The sequence below is a fragment of the Sceloporus occidentalis genome, unplaced genomic scaffold, assembly GCF_023333645.1.
Source record: "Sceloporus occidentalis isolate IW3139 unplaced genomic scaffold, rSceOcc1.0.p SCAF_1, whole genome shotgun sequence".
Taxonomy (NCBI): Eukaryota; Metazoa; Chordata; class Lepidosauria; order Squamata; family Phrynosomatidae; genus Sceloporus; species Sceloporus occidentalis.
In genome coordinates, this window is record NW_028316981.1 from 278,173,639 (window position 1) to 278,198,423 (window position 24,785).

Sequence of the window (24,785 nt, forward strand, 5' to 3'; positions counted from 1 at the left end):
CCCCCTCCATCGTGAGAAGGGTGGCATCTGCACTGCAGGCAGTTAAAACGGTATCAAACCGGGTTACTGCTGCAGTGTGGGTGCAACTCGCGTACTTCAGCCTCTCCGGGAGGCGAAGTCCACCTGGGCAGGTGAGGAGGGCGGGGCGATGACGTCACAAAGGCGCTCCCAGGCACCGCCTCCTGCTTTTAGGTAGCACCGAAACTCTCAGCGCGGTAGGAGAAGAAGGAGGAGGAAGTGGGTTGCAGTCGTGGAGCTTTCTTTGCTCCTTGCTAGGACTCCTGCTGTGGGATGATGGGTCGCCTCAGCCGGGCTTGGATGGGGCTCCTGGTCCTGGGGGGAGTGCTGCTGGTCGCCTCTGCAACAGGTGAGAGAGATCAGCCTTTTCCAGGGTGGTGGTGGGGGGAGGGGGAGATTTTTTTTTAAGCCACTTTTTTTGGAGAACAACTCCCAGAATCCCCCCAGTGATCCTCCTGGCTGGGGATTGTAGGAGCTGTAGTCCTAAAAGGGGATTTTTCCTTGCTTTGGTGGAAATCAAGGGGTAAAAAGCTGATCCACCCTACTTTCTCAACGAACTGGAAGGGTGCAGGAAGCATCCCTTGAAAAGTGGCCTTCCAGGCTCTGGGAAAGAGAAACTGAGGTTGCATCCACACTGGAGGAAGAATCCCCTTTGATACCGCTTTAAGGGCCATGGCTCAGTGCACCTCTGGTGCCACAACAAACGACGATTCCTAGAATTCCCTAGCATTGAGCCATGGCACTTAAAGCGGTATCAAAGCGGATTCTTTCCCCCCTGTGGATGGAGTCTGAGAGTGGACCTTGCTTCCTGCTTCATTCCTGGCTGCAAGATCGGAGCCCATGTTTGCTCTGGACTTCAGGTGAATTCTTCAAGGGCAACTTTTACTCCCAAGCCTGTCTTTAAGGCAGGGTGACCAGACACGTCCTCCTTTTCCAGGACACGTCCTCCATTTCAGCCTTCTGTCCAGGAGGAGTTCCAGAAGGTCCTCCCTTTGGAGTATGACTTAAGAAGTGCGTGTTGACATTGCTAGCAGTGCTTTCTAGCTTTCCAGTTTGCTGGAAAGTCCCAAGATTTTGCAGTGCCTTGTCCCCTTTTGCGATGAGGATGCCTGAGTTTTATTCTAAGATGTCATATTTTTCAAATTGTTGGATTGGTTTTTTTAAAAAACTTTGTATTTTTCATGCTTTGTACTGTTTCAGCTTGGACTGTTTTAAATTTTTGCTAGCTGCTTCAAGCCCCTGTTCCAGGAGGAAGGTGGGATGATAATATGATGATGATGATGATGATGATAATTTATTTATGTCCCCCCTCTCCGGATTGATCAAGTCGACTTACAATATGAATAAATACATAGCAAAGAATAAGGTAAAATACAAAATAAAACCCATTATCACTCCCTCCAACACAATAAGTTAAATTTCCTAATAAACAGCACAATGATAAAATGGTATCCAATGAGAAAAACAACAAAAATATTAAATTATTATTATTATATTATTATTAATGGTGGCCCTGGCTCTTGCTGAAGCAGCAAGATGGTACTGAATGTTTTGGGAGGCCTCAACTTGGCAGTAAATTTTAGGGTGTAAAAAGCAGTCAAGTCCTTGACTCCCTGTTCACCCTAAAGTGGCATTTGCTTACCTGTAGTAAAGATCTTTAGCAGCAACAATGGCTTTCGGAGAAAGTGCTTTTCCGCATTGATCTGTTTGCCTTGCACAATCTCTAGCCTTACTTAAATGCCCTCTAAAAAAACTAATGGCTTACAGCAAAATGGCCCTGCTTACAATCACTATTTGATTTCAGTTGAAGGTATTTATTGACTTATGTTGGTGTCCCACCCACTGTCCAGAGATGTCAATGTGCCAATGTGGTGGAGTGGTTTGGGCACTGGACTCTGGAGACCACAATTCGAATCTCGGCTTGGCCATGTAAATCCACTGGGTGATCTTGGGCACGTCGCACACTCTCAGCCTCAGAGGGTGGCAATCTCAAACCTCCTCTGAAGAAACTTGCCAATAAACCCCCATGATAGGTTTTTCATTAAAGTCACCATAGGAAATGACTTGAATACACACAACAACAACAATGCAGGGATTTCAATGAAACCACTCTGACAGATTTCAAACAGTGTAATTTTAAAAGGATAAACTAACAGATGGATTGAAGCAAACTAAAATAATTCCAGGGTTTGCATACATTTTAGCTACTGACTTCAACATTTTCTCAGTGAGCCAGAAACTGGAAATGTTTTAGGGGAATACAACTCCCAGGATTGAACGCTCAACATGTGAAATGTGTCAGCTATCTAAAAATAATTGTTTAAGTTCAAATCCAATTTGAGACTTTAGCCAAGGCTTTAACTTCCCTGGCTCAGGGCTAGGAAATTCTAGGAACTGTACTTTTGTGAGACATTTCGCCTTCTCTGTTAGAGCTCTGGTGCCACAACAAACTACAATTCACAGGATTCCCCAGTACTGAGCCTGGGCAATTTAAAGTGGTCTCAAACTGGATTATTTCTGCAGTGTGTTTTGGACCTTTGTTGAATATGATCTTCTTGTAAGGACTTCCTCATTTATTTACTAGTTGCTACACAAATTGCCTGGGCGGCAAGTTGGTGGTAGACCAAGCTTCCATGATATCAAGACTGGATAACCATTAAAATACAGAAAGTTATTATAACACATAAATTAATTCACTGGGTCCAAACTGCTAGAGGTCAGTGTAAACAAGACTCTTTTTCTTCTGTATTGATTCTCTGAAAGAATGTGATTAGATAGAAGAACATTTCAGTACTGAAACAGAATTACCTTTCAGTTGTGTCTGCCAACAAAATAAAAGTTAGACTTTACCGTTGTTGTTGTTGTTGAACTAATTCTTTTCTCTGTCAGGTCCTAGTGTCACACTTTGTATATAGGCATAGAACAGAAGCAGCTACCTGTTGGTGTGTTGTATTCATTATTTTTGCATTCTGGTTGTGACTTTCTCCTGCACACTTGAATGTTTCAATATACTGGAATTAAAAAAGTGAAGACATTCTACTTTTATAGGCTTCTGTAAAGCTTCTATTTGTAATGTCTTTCTTAATTATAATGTTTTTCTTAATTGCTCCCTCTGATTCTCGATTAATTTTAGAGCCTTTATTTGAATCTTTATGTTTACTGCTCTAATTAAACACATGACCTTCTAATTGAAGATCATTTCCTAACCTACAAAATTGATGTGCAGCAAATATATATGTGTATACTTTTGAAATACAAATGGATCCGGTCTTCTAATGTGTTTCCAGAAGTATAGCCCAAATCCTTGTCATCACTTTCAACAGAGATCATAAAAGGTGATAATGCTAATATGTTGGCTACACACAGTTTCTTATTTATACATACCATTGATGTGCACATGGAGCTTTCGGAAGCTTTATCTCAGGAATAAGGAGGCTGAGTTCTCAAGATGTTATTAGGCTGCAGCTTCCATCATCCATTACCATTAGTTTTGCTTGCTAGGGATGTTGGTAAATGCAGTCTAGCAACATCTTGCAGACTCCACATTTCTGGCTGACAGTTTGTTGTTTTGTGCCTTAAAGTCATTTCTGACTTAGGGTGACCCTAAGGCAAAACTATCACAGTTTTTTCTTGGCAAGATTTGTTGAGAGGGGGTTTGCCATCACCATCCTCTGTGGCTGAGATAGTGTGACTTGCCTAAGGTCACCCAGTGGGTTTCCATGGCTGAGCAGGGATTCAAACTCTGGTCTCCAAAGTCAATCATTGCACTACACTGAGTTTCTTGGTTCATAATGGAAGTGTATAATTGTCTTCATTTCACTGGATGTATAAGTGAAACTTATTGAAGTGTGTTTGACATCTCTGCCTAATTATTAAATACAGTATTAGCAACTATGCAATGTGTCTTCTGGCTGTAGATGGGATAGTCACCTCCTTACACTTGTATGGGACCTGGTAGGGATCCATCCCAGTAGATGAATGGTTGCTGGGTTAGTATTTAATGGGAGCTGTGTGTTGTGCTGAAATGAAAAAAGAACAGATTCCAGTTTCTTTTGTGAGGATTTCACAATAGTAAAAGGGAGGGGGAGTTACTTTTAGGAGGATGAGAGAGGGAGATCGGAGTCTACTTTAAAATGGAACTGAGTACATTTCAAGTTGTTCATCTGCTGTTTGAAGGCATAGGAAGTACTTCCAGAGGTTAAGACAGTATCTGAGGGGTGGGAGGAAATCATTTTTTAAATCTCTCCTCCCTCCAGCATCTCCTTTCTCCTTTCCTGTGCATATTAACTATGTAAATGAAAGCAGTATTTTAATGGTGGTTTCTCAGGTAATTCAAGCTTCCCCTGTGGAAAGCATGACCTGTTCCTTAGTGTAAAAGAAATCCAGTTTTGCATGACTAGGTAATTAATGGCTGACCCTCTTACTCAATGCATCCATTTAGCATCTGGTAGTAATATATGCTTTCACAAGCTATGAGTTTAAATGTGTCATCACTTTACTGTAAAGGGTTTGGTTCTGACCAGTGGTAACTTAAAATATTCTGACCATGCTAAGTGCGTGGGAGCAGGTTGTGAAGAACAACCTCACCTAATGATCAACCTATTCTGCATCAGCATGAGTGAGGCTACGTGTTATGAACCAGGCAGACAATTCCCAATCCTATGTTTGTTTTACAACACTTATGCAAGGGTTGGGTACGAACAAGAGGATTAGCAATTCACTACAGACAAAGCCCCCTTTTTATTCAGAAATGATGTGGCAGTGGAGTTATTAATGAAGGGGGCCCATTGTCTCTTTTTACTGATGTATCGTTTTAAATCTGTTTTTTTTTTTAATTGTTCGACTTTATTTGAATTCTACTGTTAGCCAAGTGCAATTTTTGAGAAGGAAGAGGGAAGTTACACTAGTAAATAGTTTGTTTCCCAGACTAAGATGAAAATAAAAAAGCCTAGAACTGAGCCAGTGTGATGTACTGGTTATAAGTCCAAGAGAACAGGGTCGAATCCCTGCTCAGCCATGGAAACCCACTGGGAGAACTTAGGCAAGTTACACGCTCTTAGCCTTGGAGAAAGGCAATGGCTAAGCACCTCTGAATAAACATGCAAACTCTAGGATAGGGTTGCCAGCAGGTGGTATTGACATAAGTGAGTAATTTCTTGAAGGCACACAACAGTAACAAAGCTAGACTAGAAGTCTTTTTCAATAGATAGAAGAGAGAGAGATTTAATATGAATTTCTTCTATGGAGGAGTCCCCACTTGTAACTGAAATGGTACATGATATGTCACAACAAAGACTGGGGTCACATTACATTTTGTTATTGCTGTTGAACCCTATCAAACTAGCATTGACTTATGGCGACTCTATGAATGAGAGACCTCCAGAACAGCCTGTTACTAACAGCCTTGCTCAGGTCTGGCAAATTCAGAACTGTGACTTCCTTGATTGAATCAATTCACCTCTAGTAGTCTCTCTATTTTGCTCCAGCTTTCCATTTCACTGAACATTACTGTCTTTTCTAATGAGTCACGTCATCTCATGATATGTCCAAACTGCAACAGTCTCTGTTTAATCATTTTGGCTTCCAGGGAGGATTCAGGTTTAATTTGCTCTTGGATCCATTTATTTGCCTTAGTTCCAAAACACATTGCAGAAATAATCCAGTTTGAGACTGATTTAACTACCCTGGCTCAGTGCTAGGGAATCATGGGAACTGGAGTTCATTGTATCACCAGAGCTCTCTGACAGAGAAGGCCAAATGTCTCACAAAACTGCACTTTCCAGAATTCCCTAGCATTGAGCCAGGGCAGTTAAAGCAGTCACAAACTGGATTATTTCTGCAGTGTGTTTTGGACCTTTACTTTACTTTACACTTGCCAAATGTGTGCCTTCCATTTTATTAGCTTAGGTGTTTTGCACAATAATTGGGCCATTTACATCACTCTCTCATTCCCCCAACCAGCAGGAAATCTATTTGCATAAAAGTCAAGCCTGTTGTGCCAGGAGTGCTGCACTGCTAGCATTTCTGCATGTGCATTTATCATCAACTGTAACACTTTCAAATATTGAATATACATTTTAAAATTGTATTTGCTCTTTTAGGCCTGCTACTCTGGGCAAAGCTAGATAGGGAAGCAGTTAATTCTAGTGTGTTTCGCATATAAAGTTAGAAGGAGAACATGGGAAATTAATTCTCCTGTGGCTTATCTCCCAGCAGTTGGTTGCTCTGGGCAGCTTTCTTCATTCCTGCATATGACTTAAAATGTGAAAACCTCAGACTGTTTTGTTACCTGGCACACAACATGGTTTACTGACCAAGCATGTCTGATCGCCCTCTCCGTATTGCTCAAAACTGGACTATAGTGTCAAATTTAATAATTTATTTTGTTACAGAGGCTAGCCTGGATGTGCATGTATGCATTTCAATCAGAAAGTATGCAGCTTAACACTTCTGCTTTATCTCCTTTTTAGTGACGAATGTGACTAACAAGTCGAAAGGAAGAAGCTTTATTGGTCATAAAATCAATGCAAGCAATTCATCTAGAGAAGCATACAGTGTGGATGAGTTTGCAACTAAAGTCCTTACTGGAAAACTGACTACAGTTTTCCTGCCAGTGATTTACATTGTTGTCTTTGTCGTTGGCTTACCAAGCAATGCCATGGCGCTATGGGTCTTCTTCTTCAGAACAAAAAAGAAACATCCTGCAGTGATTTATATGGCTAACCTGGCCCTGGCTGATCTCCTGTTTGTCATCTGGTTCCCTCTCAAGATTGCATACCATGTTAATGGCAACAACTGGATCTATGGCAAAGTCCTATGCAAAGTCCTGGTTGGGTTCTTCTATGGGAACATGTACTGCTCCATTCTGTTTATGACTTGTCTCAGCGTACAAAGGTATTGGGTAATTGTGAACCCCATACTGCAGTCAAGAAAGAAATCAGACATTGCAATAGCGGTTTCAGTTGCAATATGGATACTAATTCTGCTTGGCACCATTCCATTATATCTTGTGGACCAAACTGTTTATATCTCAAACCTCAACATCACCACATGCCATGATGTCTTGCCTCAAGCACAGCTAGCTCATGACATGTATAACTACTTCCTCTCTCTAGCCATTGGAGTTTTCTTGTTCCCAGCCATCCTCACAGCTGTTGCCTACATTCTCATGATAAAGACTCTGAATGCTTCAATTACAGATGTAAACATTGGAAAGAAGCGAAAGAGAGCCATCCGACTCATCATTATAGTTCTTTCCATGTATTTGATCTGCTTTTTGCCTAGTAATATTCTGCTGCTTGTGCACTACTCTCACATCAAAACCCACGGTGTCAGTAGCATATATGCAGCATACATCACAGCACTGTGCCTTTCTACTCTCAACAGTTGCATAGACCCATTCGTCTACTACTTTGTTTCAAAAGACTTTCGGGATAATCTTAAAAATGCTCTCCTCTGTCGAAGTGTGCGCACTACAAAGAGGATGCAAATCTCTCTCTCTTCAAACAGATACCCAAGGAAATCCCCCTCTTACTCTTCCAGTTCAAACACAACTAAATCAACTTACTAAATTTGTATGGGAAATCCATAAAAAAACTGAACTACTATTGCCAAGAGTTCTGAATTTGCTTCTTTGTTTTTTAAATGGACTTAATAATAGTTTATTTAGAATAGAACATCACTAATGCTTAAAAAAGGCATATACTAGAACACTTGTCAAGTGGAAAAACAAAAATTGAAAATTGCTGTTGTGATGTAGTTCTTTTAAAAAAAAAAAAAAAAGAATATACACAAATTGAAAGGATTCTGTTTTTGTGCAGACTTGCTAGTTCATTGTAAAGAGAACTATATAGAGGACTAGGTAAAAAAATTACGGTCCCAGGAATTGCTACAATGTCCAGATATTTTGAATCAGAAGGGAACAGAGGATGTATGTAATAGTTAAATAGAGTTTTGGAGGGCACTCTCCTTGTTCATGAGAAGCAACTCCTTTCTTACAGCTCATAGACAGGGGGCTGTCAACCAGTCATTTGTGTTTGTCAAACCTGTCAAACCAGATTCTGTGAGGGTTCTGGAATATTGTATTATTGATGTCCAAGTGACTATATTTGCACTGATGCACACATATACATCTGTAATATATGTACACACATATCTTTATTTTAAATATACTGTGAATATGCAATGTGACCAATATATATAGTCTTAATGTAGCCTATAATTTTGTGCATTTTAACTAACTGTACTTCATTGAAATATTTTAAATACCCAACGTTTTAAACTTTTTATAAAGGTATGCTTTTAATATACTCCAGTTATTTTTGTTATGATTATAAAGTGTAACCATACTTTTCCAGAGCTTAGTTGATCAGTATAAAAACTCAAATTTGACTTTCCCAGTCACACACATACAAAACACACAGAGAAATATGTCAGTGAATGTGTAGATTCAAGAAGCCTTTATTCAACACAGTGGATGGCTTGGTACCAGGGGTGGAGAATTGATCACGATGTAGCAAAAAGAGTAGTTGGTTCTAGTTAGAAAACCGTTTATGCTGTGCTCTTTTCATCATTATATTACATTTGCACCATTTTATCTATATTGGGTTGTCCTGGATTGATTCCCCTTCTCATAAAAAAAATGTGGCTGTAAATTCATACCCCATACACTCATTCATTATACTAACTCCATCATCAAAACTGATAAGACAAAAAGCTGGGCAACAATGGTTTAGCTAATGTTGGACTGAAAGAGACATTGCTCCAGTCCATCAGCCAGCTGAGTTGAGGCTATTTTTGTCTTCCTAATCACTGCCTTACCCTTCCACAATTTTCTTCAGTCTCTGAGTCTAGGAAAAGGCAAGATGAGACAAGAAAAAGCTGCAGAATTGGAGTGAAGGCAGGACAGTATCCTGCTGATGCTGCAGAAGAGATCTAGGTAAGCCAAGATGGTACCTGTGATGGAGAGGTCCAGGCTGTGTGAGATGGGGGATGGATGGGGTCTCCCCAGCTCTTAAGACAACCACCAAACTAGCTTGGGGACTGTCTACTATTCTTCTGGACCCCAGGGCATTACCTGGATCATTACTAGGCCAGGTAGGATGAAAGGGTCTCTTTTTATTCTCTGTATAAGGTAATGAAAACTGTAAGTGTCTTCTGGTTTAAGGTTTGATTAAGGAGGTCATACTGGTGACAGTGTGTCAGACTAGAAAAGTTTGTTAATTGAGCTATAACTTCCAGAATTCCCTAGTGTCTCTGAGCTGTGAGATTCTGAAAGATGTAGTCCATAGTTACTTTTCCAGGCTATGTTCGGTGTGAAGATAGTGTAAAAATACACATTAGTGTAGACAAATCAAAATGTTGCTGTTTAATTTTTTCATATCTCAGAGAAAACTGTACCTTCGCCTGATATTATTTAAAATTAAAATGTGCATCCTGCCTTTGTCTGCAAACCAGACACAAGCCAGCTTTCAACTGAACAGCTCAAAAGAGTATAGCAATAGCAAGGTTAAAGGATGTCAAAAGAGCAGATAGTTAAAACAATGCAAGAGACAGAAGCAATAAAACAAATCCTAAAAGGCTTTAAATGTCCACTCGCATGCAGTTTTCAAAGGGATAGCCATGTCAGTCTGCTGAAGGAAAATAACAAAGAAATATGGAGCCATGAAGGCTAGCAGATTTATTATTTGTATTTTGTACACTGTGTGCATGTTTGTGTGCATGCATGCCTTCAAATTGTCAATTTGTGATGACCCCATTAATTCCATGTAGTTTTCTTATGTAGGGAGTTCTCAGAGGTGGTATTGCCAGTTCCTTGTTCTGAAATAATGCCTACAGCATTTGGCATTCATTGGTGGTCTCCCATCCAGAGCTGATCCTGCTTCCAAGATCAGATGGGATCTACTACCTTTAGGCTATTTAGGCTTTTTTGTGTGTGTGTGGATTATGAACTACTTTATCAGATAAGTGGAATATAATCTTGGAGAATGAGTAGGAATAGTGCAGCCCTCTAACTGGGAATTGCAATCCAACATCACCTGGAGAACAGCATGGTTCCCACCCCATTTTAAAGGTTTAGGTATATTGGGAATTCTAATAATAGTTGGACATTATTGTCAAGATGTTTCTGTTATCACCCACAATTGTTTTACTGATTTTGATTAATACATATAATTGCTAGTCATTACTTTGTGCATCTAGTTTAGCTCTGATCACACTATGTACATTGTTTGTATGTATATACCTTAGCCTTTTAAGATTATACATTGACAAAGGGGATTGTGACCCACAAAAGCTTATGTTATAATAAATCTATTGCTTTTTAAATCCGCTTCACTTAAAAGCAAGCAAGAGGTAGGGCCAAATGCATTTCTACAGAATGACTTTCCCAGAAGCAGGTTTTTGTTGTTAACTGTTGTCAAGTCAAATTTGACATATAGTGACCCTATGAATGAGAGATCTTAATATCACTCTATCAGCAGCTCTGTTGAGGTTTGGAAACTCAGGGTCATGATGTCCTTGATCAAATCTATTTACTGTATCTGGAATGCAGATTTTCCTGCTGCCTTCCACCTTGCCAAGTATTGGCTTTTCTAGTAAATCCTATATTCTCATGATATGGCCAAAGTATACCAGTCTTAGTTTGGTCATCTTGGATTCTAGGGATTGTTTGGGTCTAACTTGCTCCAGGATCCATTTGTTTGTCTTTTTAGGACTGGGAGGAGAAGCTGACAGCCACAAGCAAAAATGTTCCGCTTCCTGTTTTAACCAAGAAAATATATTTCAGTGTTACAAGAACTCACTTTCAGTCACTTTATTTTTCAAACATGCCTCTTCCCCTCTGAGCCACACAAGAAATATGCTAGTAGTTCAACTCAGTTATAATTATATGTTTATTAGAATCCCTAAATTTGTAGACTCTTTCAAGCAAAAAAATGTTGAAATCACATGCCATGGAAAACTAGGCTATCAACCCAAAGCAGAGGCAGTTATGTTGTGTTCTCCTGCCTGCTTTCCATTTTAGGAGATTACTACATGTGGCTTTTAAACTTCGAGTACAATGGGAAGGAAGTGGCTTTGCTGAAATACATTGCATGTTGCCGCAACTGACCTGTGCATGCCCTGTCCCCCACCTGTCCCTTTTCATTCACCGGGAAACCAGTGAATGATCTGGGAATGATGCAAGTCGGTAGATACGGATGTCACTCTCAGGGTAGTTGTGCTATTGCCAGTCTTGTGGTATCAGTGTTCCCTCCTCTCCTGTCCCCCTCACTATTCCAAAGCACTCTAATTGCCTTTTCAATTTTTCTCTTATTATTTTCATTCTTTCTTTCTACCAATTTTTGAAGGGATTGTTCAGGACTGCAGAGCTACAGAACAAAATGGGGAAAGACCTCCCAAAGCCCTAAAAGGTTTGCTGGGTAGGGCATTAAGCAGGGAGGCAGAATTAAGGGAGAGTTCAGGAAGAGTGTGATGGGAGTAGCAGCCCTGGTTGTGCAATTGTGAGAGGTGTGATGGCTGCTTAAAAGAAGCAAGTTTCCATTTTTTATTAAAAGTGTGACTGCTGCAAGAATGGGGCCACATGCAAACCATGGCTTGGCTAATTTTGCAGTCTTTTGGCCCTGGGAGTGACTAGATTACTCAGTTCCTCGCTGTTGTAAGGACATAGCATAACTACCTACACTGGGAGGAGATCTGTCTGAGTTAGTACAGTACTCTAGGATGTTCTCCTAGATGAGAACTGTGTTCACAACTGTGACTCATGAATACAGGAATGTGTGGGTACCTCTCGATCTTTCACATTCTAAACGCAAACCACCTGGAGTTTAAGAATGAGTTGTGCCTCCTCCCATTATAAAAACACAAGGAAAAATATCTTAGGGATTTAGCAAACCTCTTATTTATAAAATGCCTGCAGAAAGTCAGGCAGGGTTGTGTGCCTGAGACTTGAAAATATAATATTTAACTGCAGAAGAATAGCCCAGATGGACAAAGCTCAGAAGTGACTAATTACAAATAATGGGTTATATTTATTTATTTTGCTTTCCCAATACCAATGCCATGACTACACTACATCATGGCTGTAATGTTACAGTGAGTAACGTCATTCTTTTGCTAGGGTAACCACAAACTTTAATTATTTTTATAATTAAGGGGTGTGGCTTTGCTAAATGGTGGAAGACAGTACAAAGTGCTGCCTCATGCTCTGCTATGGGTGCTGAAGTGATGGAAAGGAAGAAGGGAAGAAGGTGTGTTTGGTATCAAAAGTCAACATTAATACCATTCAGAAAAGTAGCTTCAGTAGGAAAACAGGTGGAGGAATTGCTCTTTTGGTTTCTTTATCTGTTAAAGCTTAAATTCTTAGGATTTTTTTTTTTTAAATCCACACATTTGTCTTGTCACTGGACATCCAGAGGCAAGTCCCAGGGCAAACACAGCTAGTTTAGTTCTTTGGATTATTGAAATTATTTGCTCAGTTTCCTGCAATGTTAATCAGGAAGTTATTCATGAGGTAAAGAGCAGAGGGAAGAAGGACCACCATGTTTTTCTTTGGAAATAGAAATTAATGTTAAGCCATCATTTGCTAAAGTTCCAATGGAAACTGATTTGGGTATATACATTTATGGATACAAACCCACTTCTTCAGATCCAGCTAGTCTTAGAAATGCTGTTATTAATTCCTCCTTTTTATACTGCTAGAGACTAACATGGCTACTTCTTTGAAAACTACTACAGTCAGGGAAGTGTCAGCAAGTTATGTATACAGTCAGTACTCTGTATTCACAGATTTAGCCATCCATGGCTTGAAAATGTTCCCCGTGTGTGTGTGTATTCCAAAAAGCAAACCTTGATTTTGCCATTTTATATAAATGACACCATTTTACTATGCCCCTGTATTTAATCGGACTTCCATAGTGTGTGTGCATGAATTCCTGGAGCCAAACCCCAGCAGATAGCACCATATTTGGAAGATGTGATGAGGGAGAAATAAACCTAAAGCATGTCGTGAATTGAAACTTGCCACGCAGTGTCAATTCTGCAGGGTTGGTGACAAACTATACAACATTTCCCTCTCTTTGTTCTTTTCTCTTTAACTTCCCTCTTCATTTCCTGTTCCATATATTGCAGAAATCTTTTGGGAGGCCTGTTTTTACTTCATCTCTCTCCTGACTATCTTTTGGCTGTGCTGTTTCCTCTGTTTACATATCTTTCCACCCCACAGAGTGGTGGCTGCAGAGATAAGCACAGTCATGGAAAGGCTAGCAAAGGGTGTGCTAAGGAAGAGGAAGTAACCAGATAATGCCCACCATACTCCCACTATTTAGCAAATATAATTTAGATATTCCCACCATACTCCCATTTACCTGAAAAGCCATCAAGTCATCAAGCTTCCCTTTCCTTGACTTTTATCCAATCTCTAGCTTCTTTGTCCTCATGCTACAGTTGCAATTGCATGCCTTCTATACAGAAACCACAATGCCCCATATTCTGTACAGCATTTAGGATCCACAAATCCAAAACCCACAAATCACCTCCTTTCCTTCCTCCAGCTGATTATTTTATGAGAAGCCTTGCTAGAGTTATTTGATAAGAGCTATTCCATGCCAAATGCCTTTGTATGTTTTGCATACAAGTGGATTTTTATAGGAAAAAACTGATCCTAATAATAACCAATTCTCCTGAAAACATATATGGGGTAGCTGTGTTGGCCATGCATCAATATACAACAAAATCCAAAACCTACAAATCAATGCTTTTATTGAGCCAGTGCCAAAGCATAAAATGCACCATGCAAGCTTTTGAAATGTCACTTATTCATCAGGCAAAGAGATTAAAACCATACAGGAGGATAAAGGTGACAATATTAAGCGTCACGGGCCTACATTTTGTCTCAGATGTTACTCTCTTGTCAATTAAGATGGTATTGAGAGATATCATGTAAGCAGAAGACAATCCCTTTCTTGGCCATGTGAGGTCTAGAGACAAAGGGTAATAAAAAGCAGGTAATAAAATTTCAACTCCATTAGCAAGTTCTCCTGAGTACTTTTTTAATTAGAACTCCCAGAACTGAGATTTTGAGGATTGCAGTTTAGAAACTATTTCAAGCTCTGACATTATTCTGGGAGTCCTACTGTCACCTGTGTCAAAGGTCACATGCAAAGTCACTTAACCAAGTCAGTTGGACACAGCTTATAGAATGTATTATGTGAGGATCCAGCAAATGGGTGCTTATATTTTGATTGCATAAAGCTCTTTGGGTTACAAGTATTATTAAATATGAATTTACCCCAAAGGGTGAATTATACAAAACATAGGATCATGTGTGCAAATAACTGGAGGACTTTGCATCTACACTGAACCATCCCAGGCTATATGGATTTCACTACTCGGTCATCAAGCTATCTGATATGGTATTCTAGTTTTATAACCTTTGTTTTCTCTGTCAAGCACATTCTTGTGTTTGCTTTATCAATGTTAATGTAACACATAAAATAGAACTTGGAGATTTGCCTGCTTACAGGAAGCAAAGGGAGGATTCTGAATTGCACACAGTAAACACATACTGTATACTTATCTGGCAAAGGCAAGAATGTTGCAGAACCAGATTGTCATTGTTTCTAGCTAGAGGCTCCTTCTCCTGTTTATCGATGCTCTCAATACAGAATTATACATAGTCTGAAAATTCTAAATACAAATACGTTCTCAAAATTGAAAGGAATGCTGTAACACACTTTTAAACAAAATGTGACAGAAGTAATAGGCATGGTGCAATGCTTGGTAGCAATTAGTCACAAATATATATATGTGTGTATGTGCATGTGCGTACATGCACCTTCATATCACCTGTTGATTTATGACAGCCCCATGAATTTCAAAGGACTTTCTTAGGCAAGGAATATTCAGAGGTAGTTTGCCATTGCCTTCCTCTGACATATAGAGGACACCTGGTATTCCATGGTGGTTCCTTATCCATGTACAGTACTAACCTACCATGCTTAGATTTCAAGATCAGATTGAATCTGGTCTCTTCAGAATATTTCGGCCCTTACAGTACATAGTTTTGTCGTTGTTGTGTGCCTTCAAGTCATTTCTGACTTATGGTGACCCTAAGGCTATCCTGTCACAGGGTTTTCTTGGCAAGATTTGTTCAGAGGGTGTTTTTGCTAGTGCAAACCTATCATGGGGTTTTCTTGGCAAGTTTCTTCAGAGGAGGTTTGTCACTGCCTTCCTCTGAGACTGAGCAAGTGTGACTTGTCTAAAGTCTCCCAGTAGGTTTCCAATATCAGTGGGAGAGGAGGCTAATCTGGAAAGGCCTGCTGGAAGAGATACATTTTAACAGCCTTCTTAAAGGCTTCTAGAGTGGTAATGTGACAGATCTCTTCCGGCAGGTCGTTTCATAACCTAGGAGCGGCAGATGAGAAGGCCCTCTGGGTTACCTCAGCCCATCTGGTCTTCTTAGGCTGCAGTAAATTCTTCCCAGAGGACCTGAGTGTGTGGGGTGGATTGTGTGGAGGAAATCGCTCCTGCAAGTAGTCTGGACCCAGGCCATGTAGGGCTTTAAAGGCTATAACCAACACCTTGTACTGTGCCCAGAAACTAATTGGCAGCCAATGAAGAGATTTTAAGACAGGTTTTATGTGGTCAGCTCTGGATTTACCTGTGACCAGCCTGGCTGCCATATTTTGCACCAACTAAAGTTTCTGAACTTGGCACCGCATTGCAGAAATTGAGGCAAGAGGTTACCAGCACATGTACCACTGTTTCAAGGTCACCCAGCTCCAAGAAGGGTTGCAGCTGGCCTATCAGCCAAAGCTGATAACAGGCACTCCTGATCGTTGCATCTATCTGTGCCGACAACTGGAGTGATGAGTCCAGGAGCACCCCCAAGCAGCGAACACAGTCCTTCAGGGGAAGTGTGACCCCATGCAGAACAGATTGACATATCTCCATTCTCGGATTAGGGGTCCCTATAGCAAGTACCTCCATCCTGTCTGAATTCAGTTTGAGTCTGTTTTCCCTCATCCAGTCCATTACCACCTTAAGACATTCATTCAGAGGAGAAATGCCTTCCATAGTCACTGCAGCAGTCTGAGACATGGAGAAACATATCTGGGTGTCATCAGCGTACAGATAACACCCTGCCCCATGTCTCCGAATGATCTCATCCAGATAGATGTGGTGGAGTCCCCAGCACCCGTGGTGTCACTAGGGGTGTGTGGGGTGTATGGACAGCACCAGGTGACACCCTGAGGGGAGTGACACCACTGCTCCTCAAATACCTGCCTTTTGACAGAAAAAGGCTGTGGCATTCGCCAACTTCCTTGTAAAGTGCTTTAAGAGATGGTGGGAGTAGCGTAAACCTCATTGGGAGGAGAAGGGAGAGGCCCCAGAATTTTGAAAAATTCAAATTTCAAATTTTTAAATTAAAAATTAATTTTAAAAAATCTTTAAAAACATCACATTTTAACCAAATCTTCACTATCTATATGTAAATACATTTAGGTTGAGCATATGATATTGCAATTTGAAGGCATAATTTTAATTTTACTAGTTGTTTATGTCACAACTATTAGCATTACATTCAGTGGTATACGGGAATTACGATTTACGAGTAATGTTAGTATAAAAAAACATTACAAAGAAGTCTGTATGGTGTGAAATGAGAGGGTGACACCATGAGTTCCCGCATTAGGTGACACTAACCCTAGTGATGCCACTGCCTGCCATATACCTCTGAGGAACTAGGCTCAAGTCTCTGAAAGCTCATGCTACCAACTTCTATCTTTCAGTTAGTCTCAAAGGTGCTGCAAGATCCCTTTGCATACTAATTTTCCAGACTAACACAGCTATTTCTTTGAATTCTACCAGGCTAAAACATGGCTGCTTGTTAAATCTATAGTACACAATTGTTTATATGTGATAAGGGGTCCCTCTTCTGGCTATATCTTATAGTACATAAGCTTTGTAAAAAGACAGTGAAAAGGAAGGAATGCTTTATACACCAGTGGTACTCAAACTTTACTCTCCCAGATATTTTCAACTTCAGCTAACAGAAGAGATTATGGGAACTGAGATCCAAAAGTTTGAGAACCATTGATCTATACCAATATTTATGTATTTTAATATTCCACCGGAAAATGTCTGAGTTGCTTTTTACAAGTCCACACAATATATAACAGCTCCTCCTTACACCAGAGTTATGAGCTGGTGATTTTGGGGAATGCTCATCATCCTTTTGTTTTGTTTTGTTTTGTTTTGTTTTTGTTTCTTATCTAAATCAGGGAAGGGGAGTATGTGATTCTGCAGATCACAACTTGGAAGGTTGCTTGTGAAAATTTATTCTTGCTCTATAAACCATTGCAAAAACCACTCAAAATATTTGTCAGTATTAATGTTGCAGGAAGGCCTAGAGAAAAGATCGAATCTGATCTTGGAAGCTAAGCAGATTCAGTCCTGGCTAGTACTTGGATGGGAGGCCACTAAAGAATACCATGGGTTGTAGGCTACATTTCAGCAAGAGGCTATATTTCAGCAAAAGTAAGAAACAGCAAAAACAAAGATTGTAAGCAAATTTGACCTAGGATCAAGAAATAAAGCAGGAGAGTGACTGACTGAATTTTGTGAGGCCAAGAAACACATTCATCAAGGAAGGCATGAGGTGACTGTATACTTGGACATCACCTGAAGGCCAATATAGAAATCAAACAGATGACATAATCAGAAGCAGAAGATGGAGAAACTCCACCCTCTCTGCAAAAGCAAGGATCAGGTTGTGGCACAGACTGTGCTCATATCTAAAATTAGAGTAAAGCTAAAGAAGAATATTACACCAACCATCATACCAAAATACAACCTAGAGAACATCCCTGTAGAAATATTTCATATGGCCCAGGCACAGTAGATATCACGGGAGTCTTCCTCCTGTGAAAAAGAAGAGGAAATGCATCAGTAAAGAGAACTGAAGCAGTAAAGTCAGTCCAGTCCTAGTGGGTCAAGTCTAGGTCAGGCCACAGGTGCAGTGTTGCCAACAAGCCTCGAAGATAATTCCCGAAAATGTTTGTCCAAAACCCGCTGAATCCCCCCACATCACACGAAATATTCAGTCACAATTCCCGGAAAATTCCCATAATGTTAAAATGGCAGATGTTTTGCAAATAAACGTAAACATAATTGAATAAAAATAATTGTAACTTATTTCAACCCTCAAAATCACCATTGAACCAAACAAAGAATCTTTCAGTCCTTTTAAGATATTTATTTTGACATGAAGGGGGTTCAGGAAGCTTTGTGCCAAATAGAAATGTGTTCGGATGCAACCACACTGCAGACATAAATCCCGTTTGACACCCTTTTAATTGCCATGGCTCAGTGCTAGGGAATCCTGGGAATTCTAGTTTTCTGAGACATTTAACCTTCTCTCTCAGCAAACTCTGGTGTGACAACAAACTACAATTCCCAGGATTTCATAGCACTGGGCCATGGCAGTAAAAACGGTATGAAACTGGGTTGTCTCCAGAGTGAAGATGCAGCCTGAGTTAGGTCCAAGACACACTGCAGAAATAAACCAGTTCAAGACCACTTTAGGTGCCCTGGCTCAGTGCTATGGAATCCTGGGAATTGTCTCTGGAGTGAAGATGCAGCCTGAGTTGGGTCCAAGACACACTGCAGAAATAATCCAGTTTGAGACTGCTTTAACTGCCCTGGCTCAGTGCTAGGGAACCCTGGGAAGTGTAGTTTTGTGAGACATTGAGCCTTCTTTATCAAAAAGAGCTCTGGTGCCACAACAAACTACAATTCCCAGGATTCCCTAGCACTGAGTCAGGAGAGTTAAAGCGGTCACAAACTGGATTATTTCTGCAGTGTGTTTTGGACCTTCGTTATTAAAAATGCTCAAGGTCCAATCCATACTGCAGAAATAATCCAGTTTGAGACTGCTTTAACTGCCCTGGCTCAGTGCTAGGGAACCCTGGGAATTGTAGTTTTGTGAGAAAGAGCTCTGGTGCCACAATGAACTACAGTTCCCATGCATCTGAGGAAATACGCTTAAGTCTAGGAAAGCTCATGCTGCCAACTTTTTTTTCAGTGAGACTCAAAGGTGCTACAAGATCTCTCTATCATCATCACCATTATTATTATTATTATTATTATTATTATTATTAATCCAAATGCAGCTGAAGAAGTGGACTTAAACTGGCAACACTGATATGCTGTAGACTCATTCTCTGGGGCTGTGATCTGGAAGTGTGGAGGCAATTCCGTTGTCAAACCAGGGAATCCTGGGAATTGTAGTTTGTTGTGACATGTTTGAAACACTGCTTTTACTAGCCAGGGCTCCATGCATGAAATTCTGGGCTTGGTGGTTTGTTGTGCCCAGAATCCCATCATCGCAGGGAGCCTTGCAGTTAGAAGCAGTGCCAAACTGGATTATTTCTGCAGTATGGATGGCAATGGAAAAGGGAACGAAAAGAGAGTCACAAAACAAAATTCTTGGAAGACAGGGCAGGGATGCCAACTTACCAGGTGCTCTGCCCATGCTCAGAGTCATATTTAATCACTAACACACACACACACTCAGGGACATCACATTCACATCACAGTACAACAACGACCCTGAGAGGTAGGCTTGGGGCACTCTGCCCAAGCTCAGGAATTCAGAAATTCAAATGTCACTCTCAGGCAGACACAGAAGTCCACAACATCAAGCCATGATACCATTATCAACTATTGCCTTTGTGTGCCTTAAAACTTATGTCTTACTTGGAAATCCAAGGCAATTGGGATTAAGCCAGCCAAGATCCCTCACTCCCTGCCTCTCTCCAGCACTGCAGCCACTGTGCTTTGCCCCTGGAGCCTGAGAATGCCTGGGGGGGGGGGGGGGCAATCACTGTCCTCTCTCTGATTGGCTGAACTATTCCTCCAAACAGTTGGGGTTGGTTGGGCTTGCTCCGTCCTGGCTCTCAGAGGGAGTCATTAGAGAGAGAGAGAGAGAGAGAGGTTTTTCTCCAGTCCTCTTGGCTGAAAACTGTTACACTCCAAAGGGTTGGTTGCTCTGCAGCAGTCTGGAGCTGAAAGGGCCAAAGTCGCGGAAAAGGCACTGAATTAGAGCAAGGCGCGAAAATCACACGAAAAGCTCTGAAAAGTCCCCGTTTTCGCGTGAAAGTCGCGAAATTGGCAACACTGCACAGGTGGTACACCATTACTGGAGAAACATCAAGGCCTGGAAATGTATACATTAGCATATTAAGCATATATGCACTTTGTTGTAAGTGTATAATTTGCTTGTCATTTACTGTGTGGGGTGATTTTGCTCACTCACAAAGCTGGCCCAAGAGCTTTGATTGCCTGAGGCAGAACACTAAATGACAACCTTCCTCCTTCCCAGCTCAAGATGCAAAGCAGCAAAATCCAGCAAACTTATTTTGGCACATGAGGCAGAAGAGTGAACAAACACCTCTCCTCATCCCTGGCAGTGAAAATACATTAATAGCAAAGTAAATAACTTTTTTTTGCTAGTTCCTGAAACCCAAAGTCTTCAACCTGAGCCCCAAATGGTTGGGCTCACCATTGTTTCTCCGTTGCTCTGTAAGAGTGAGAAATGAAACAAGCTTTTGGTGATGTGCTTCAGGGTATATTCAATTAGTGTGGTTGCAATGTAGCTATACTCTAGTCCTGTTTTGCTGTGGGAGAAGCACATAATGAAACGTGGCAGAGATTCTGTTGTCTTGTGTGGTAGAGTGTGTTCCATACATTTAAGTTAGACATAGAATCAGAGTTGGAAGAGACTCCAAGGGCCATCCAGTCTAACCCCTGCCATGCAGGAACACACAATAAAAAGCATCCCCAACAGATGGCTATCCAGCCTCTGTTTAAACACTTCCAAGGAAGGAGACTCTACCACTCTTCGACGGAGTGTGTTCCACTGTCAAACAGCCCTTGCTGTCAGGAAGTTCCTCTTAATGTTGGGGTGGAATCTCTTTTCCTGTAGCTTGCATCCATTGTTCCAGGTCCTGTTCTCTGGAGTAGCAGAAAACAAACTTGTTCCCTCCTCAATATGGCATCCCTTTATGTATTTAGACAGGGCTATCATATCACTTCTTAACCTTCTCTTCTCCAGGCTAAACATCTGCAGCTTCCTAAGTCGTTCTTCATAGGACATGGTTTCCAGACCGTTCACCATTTTAGTTGCCCTCCTTTGGACATGCTCCAGTTTCTGTGTGTCCTTGCTGCTTGATGTTCCCAGCCTAGCACCTAGCTGCAAGTACTGCAAGACCAGGAAGCCCAGCAGTTAAATCCTTTAGATAAACCAAATATTGTGCTATTTATTCTGGGAGTAGTATCAAAAAACATTATCTGAAAATGCCAAAGTCCCATCCATAAGCTCCAGGTAAGCAAACTCTGTCAACTCTGATGACCCTTTGGCTTCATGGTAAAATACATGTCTCAAAAGCAAAGCATTTGAGCACGTAACCCACATAATGGAAAGCCATGAGAAACTTGGCAGGAAAAAAAGTGTCAAAACTTATCTGGCAGGTTTCTTGTTTGTTCATTTGTTTCAACTTTTTTAGGTACTTTTTATCATTTGCACATAGGTGTGGATCATCTGACACAGATGTGTCCTGCCAGATGTTAGCTGACTGCAAAACTCCCATCACCCTTAATTACTGGCCATATAGGGTAGGTTTGATGGGAACTGTAGTGAGAGCTTGAAAATGTTGTATTTTTAGTATAACTTCGAACTCCATCAAAGAGTATAGCCAATGGCCATGCTGATTGGGAATTCTGAGGTTTGTAGTCTAAAACGTAGCTCTCCCAAGCTTAGTTTTTGATGTAACATCAGGAAGGCCATGTGTTTCTCTCCCTGTAAAATAAAAATACACTTTTGGTACTTAGTTTTTTGTGGGTTTTTCAGGCTATGTGACCATGTTCTAGAAGAGTTTATTCCTGATGTTTCACCAGCATCTGTGGCTGGCATCTTCAGAGAAGCACTCAAATTCACACTTTTGGTACTTGTTTGTATGCTCTTCCCCAAGCCAGTTTCTCAGCACAAACTCACTTACCTGCCTTATGTTAAGTCCAGAATTAGGTACTCTGTCATGCTTCATTTCTTCTCTAGGGTTTCAGAAAGAGTTGTTACCCAAAATGCTGGGGTCTTTGGAGGGCACCCACAAGTGACTTCAATGGGGGGGGGGGCTTGATTTAACTCAATAGGAAGCAGTGGGAGGGCTTGGTTAACTCTTAAAGACAAGGAATTCAGCCTATGTATAACAGTTCCAAACCCAGAACTCCAGACAACAGATTCTAAATTAATTATTTTATTTATAACAAGGGGAAATCAGCTTTCACTCAAAGGCATTCATTCACACATGCAGAAAAGAACTGATGATATAAAAGGTGGTAGTTGATAGCAATTTCAGAGGGTTTTTAGCAGCAGGTAATATGATACTGGATTCTGGCTCAGCATACAGCAGGGACTTTGTGCTGAAGAGTCAAGGGAGAAACAGGTAGAGTGTTTGTGTACAGCCAAGACTTAATTGGTGCTGCCCCAAACAGGCATATTTATAAGGTGAAAGGAACCTAAGGCAGTTTCGCAAGAATTGAAAGGATTTTTTCCAGGAGGAAGAAAAACTATTGGTTTGGAGGAAATGGCAGGGTAATCAAGCTAGATCTCTCATGCAAAATATGTCATCTCCAGAGGGAAATGCCCTTTGAATCCCCACCTTTTGGCAAGTACTGGGCGCATTGCACTCCATCACTCACCTGTGTGAAGGATTATGCAGATTCCAGCCTCAAAAGACCTATCCTGTCTACATATGCTAGTTCTCGCAAGCAAAGTCTGCCAGATCTCCATGTTTGGATGGGCTATTTTTCTTGCATTGAGACACCTCTGGTGGTGATGTGACCAAAGATCCCTTTCAATATCAAGCTGATATCAAAGTTGACTAGGTGTGAAACCAATCCATGGTATAATAGACTCTTCTCCATCACCTGGCCATTGCTAGGAATTGAAACTGGGACTTTCCACTGTGTTCTGCCACTGAGCTATGTTTCCCCTGTGTTACCTGCATGCATACAAGGTCATCAACACAGCATCAGACTCAGAAAACTGGTGATGACTAATGTTGGTGTTACCACTCTGCTCCTACCTTTGTACCCAGGTGGGGGGAGAGTTGTGAACATGACTGGGCATTGCAACTGGGTTTGGAAACACGTTTGCTTGAGAGGATATCCATGAGCCTGTTACTGTATTCCTGTTACAGCATGTCTCTCCACCAGGAAGGGGTTGGTCACACATTGCAAATAACTGCACTACACTCTTATAGTACTGCTATTCCACGTTTACTGCTCTGGCTGCCTCCTGTGGCATTCTGGGATTTGCAGTTTAGAATTTAGAATTTTCAGCCAGAGAGCTCTTGGGAACCCCAGAATGCAAAAGAAGGCAGCTAGAGCAGTAAAAGTGGAATAGCAGCACTATAAGAGTGTAGTGTAATAATCTCCATCATCACTCATCACACTGCTCCCTACTGTGTCAGAATCTCCTCTGTTGGGGTGTGGGTGGTCTGCCAGTCTTAACAGGTAAGTGAGAAAGGAGCTCTATCAGCTCTGCTTCCTGGTACAGGATCTCAGTCATTAATTTGCAACAATTTTGAAAGTACTACACACATAATAATGATATTAAAAATAATGTACACTCCTGTTGAAAGACTTTCTGCTGTGGCTAATTTACAATCAAAGGAGTGGGTAGTAAGCAAGAAGGTCTTTGCCAGTGAAAAGATTTGGTGCATCCTAAGTCAGGTGTGGGAATTATGCAGCCCACTTTTGGTGAACTGCAAGTCCCACCACCCCTAGACAGCATTGTCAATGGTGCAAAATGCTGGGTGTTGCAGTTGAACAACATCTGGGGTGCTGCATGTTTCCCCCCTGTTGCCCCATAAGCAGTAGGGACAGAAGATATAAATGATTTCAAAAGTGTTTGTTAAACTATCAAAGTAGCTAGCAAACAATTCTATGTCAATACACATGGGGGAGCCACACTCCAAACCAAATTTTCACTTGCAGTGTGCACATGTACTTCACCAACATTATTCTAACTCTTAAGTATTTGTGCTGTTGTCCTGTCTTTCCCAGTGAGGATTGTGCCCCACCAAAAACAAAACGAAGCAAACCTCTGAGCTAATGATGTAGTTGCATAGGATGCAAGCAATGTCCTCCAGTTTAATCCAGTGGCTACAGAAAGATCAAACAGGGACCCTGGAACTCTTTTTAAAATGTGTGTGGAGGAAGGGGGAATAAATCAAACCAGTTGCTATTAACTTTCCCTACTAGCAGGTTTTGCCATTTTATATAAGGGAAACCCTTTTACTATACCGTTATATAAAGGGACTTGAACATCCACAGATTTTAGTATCCATGGTGGGAGGATGTCTTTGAATCAAACCCCAGTGGATAAAGGACCCACTATACTTACAGCAGAAGGGCAAATTACTTTTTCATTCCTGTATCAATGAAACATACTTAAATATGAAGACTTTTACAGCAGAACGTGTACATCCATATGCCATCCATTAGGTTAGTAAGCATGTATAGGACACATTGTAGGCACCCTTTATTATTCCTGGGAGGGTTCAGTAACAATAACTGTTAATATTTCTAGGCATAGGAGTCTTGGTGATCTGATTTTGCCATATAATTTCAGAGTGGAGGGCTCACTTCCCAGCCTGGTCTTGGGATGGCTCAAGCCCCTCTTCACCACCTTCATTCTGGAGTCC

The 24,785-nt window shown here is 41.0% G+C and overlaps 2 protein-coding genes across 2 annotated transcripts in view; both read left to right on the top strand.

The window, feature by feature from the left end:
- Positions 1-236: 236 nt before the first annotated feature.
- On the top strand, positions 237-8,336 carry LOC149323943 (proteinase-activated receptor 2-like). The gene is made up of 2 exons (XM_089512852.1): positions 237-367; positions 6,489-8,336. Exons 1-2 carry the CDS (start codon positions 292-294, stop codon positions 7,586-7,588), a joined length of 1,176 nt encoding a protein of 391 aa, XP_089368978.1. The 5' UTR covers positions 237-291; the 3' UTR covers positions 7,589-8,336.
- Positions 8,337-8,733: 397 nt separating this feature from the next.
- LOC149323944 (protein S100-Z-like) overlaps positions 8,734-24,785 on the top strand; it is a 31,776-nt gene continuing 15,724 nt past the window's right edge. The window contains exon 1 of the mRNA XM_089512866.1: positions 8,734-8,956. Coding sequence (XP_089368992.1) covers positions 8,937-8,956 — 20 coding nt within the window. The 5' untranslated portion in view covers positions 8,734-8,936. The remainder of the gene's footprint in view (positions 8,957-24,785) is intronic.

What these genes read in the sequence shown, in the direction of transcription:
- LOC149323943 (XM_089512852.1), top strand. Translation starts at nt 292, where the DNA reads ATGATGGGTCGCCTCAGCCGGGCTTGGATGGGGCTCCTGGTCCTGGGG. An exon ending in GCTGGTCGCCTCTGCAACAG is followed by an intron (nt 368 to 6,488) that starts GTGAGAGAGATC and finishes TCTCCTTTTTAG; the next exon opens with TGACGAATGTGACTAACAAG.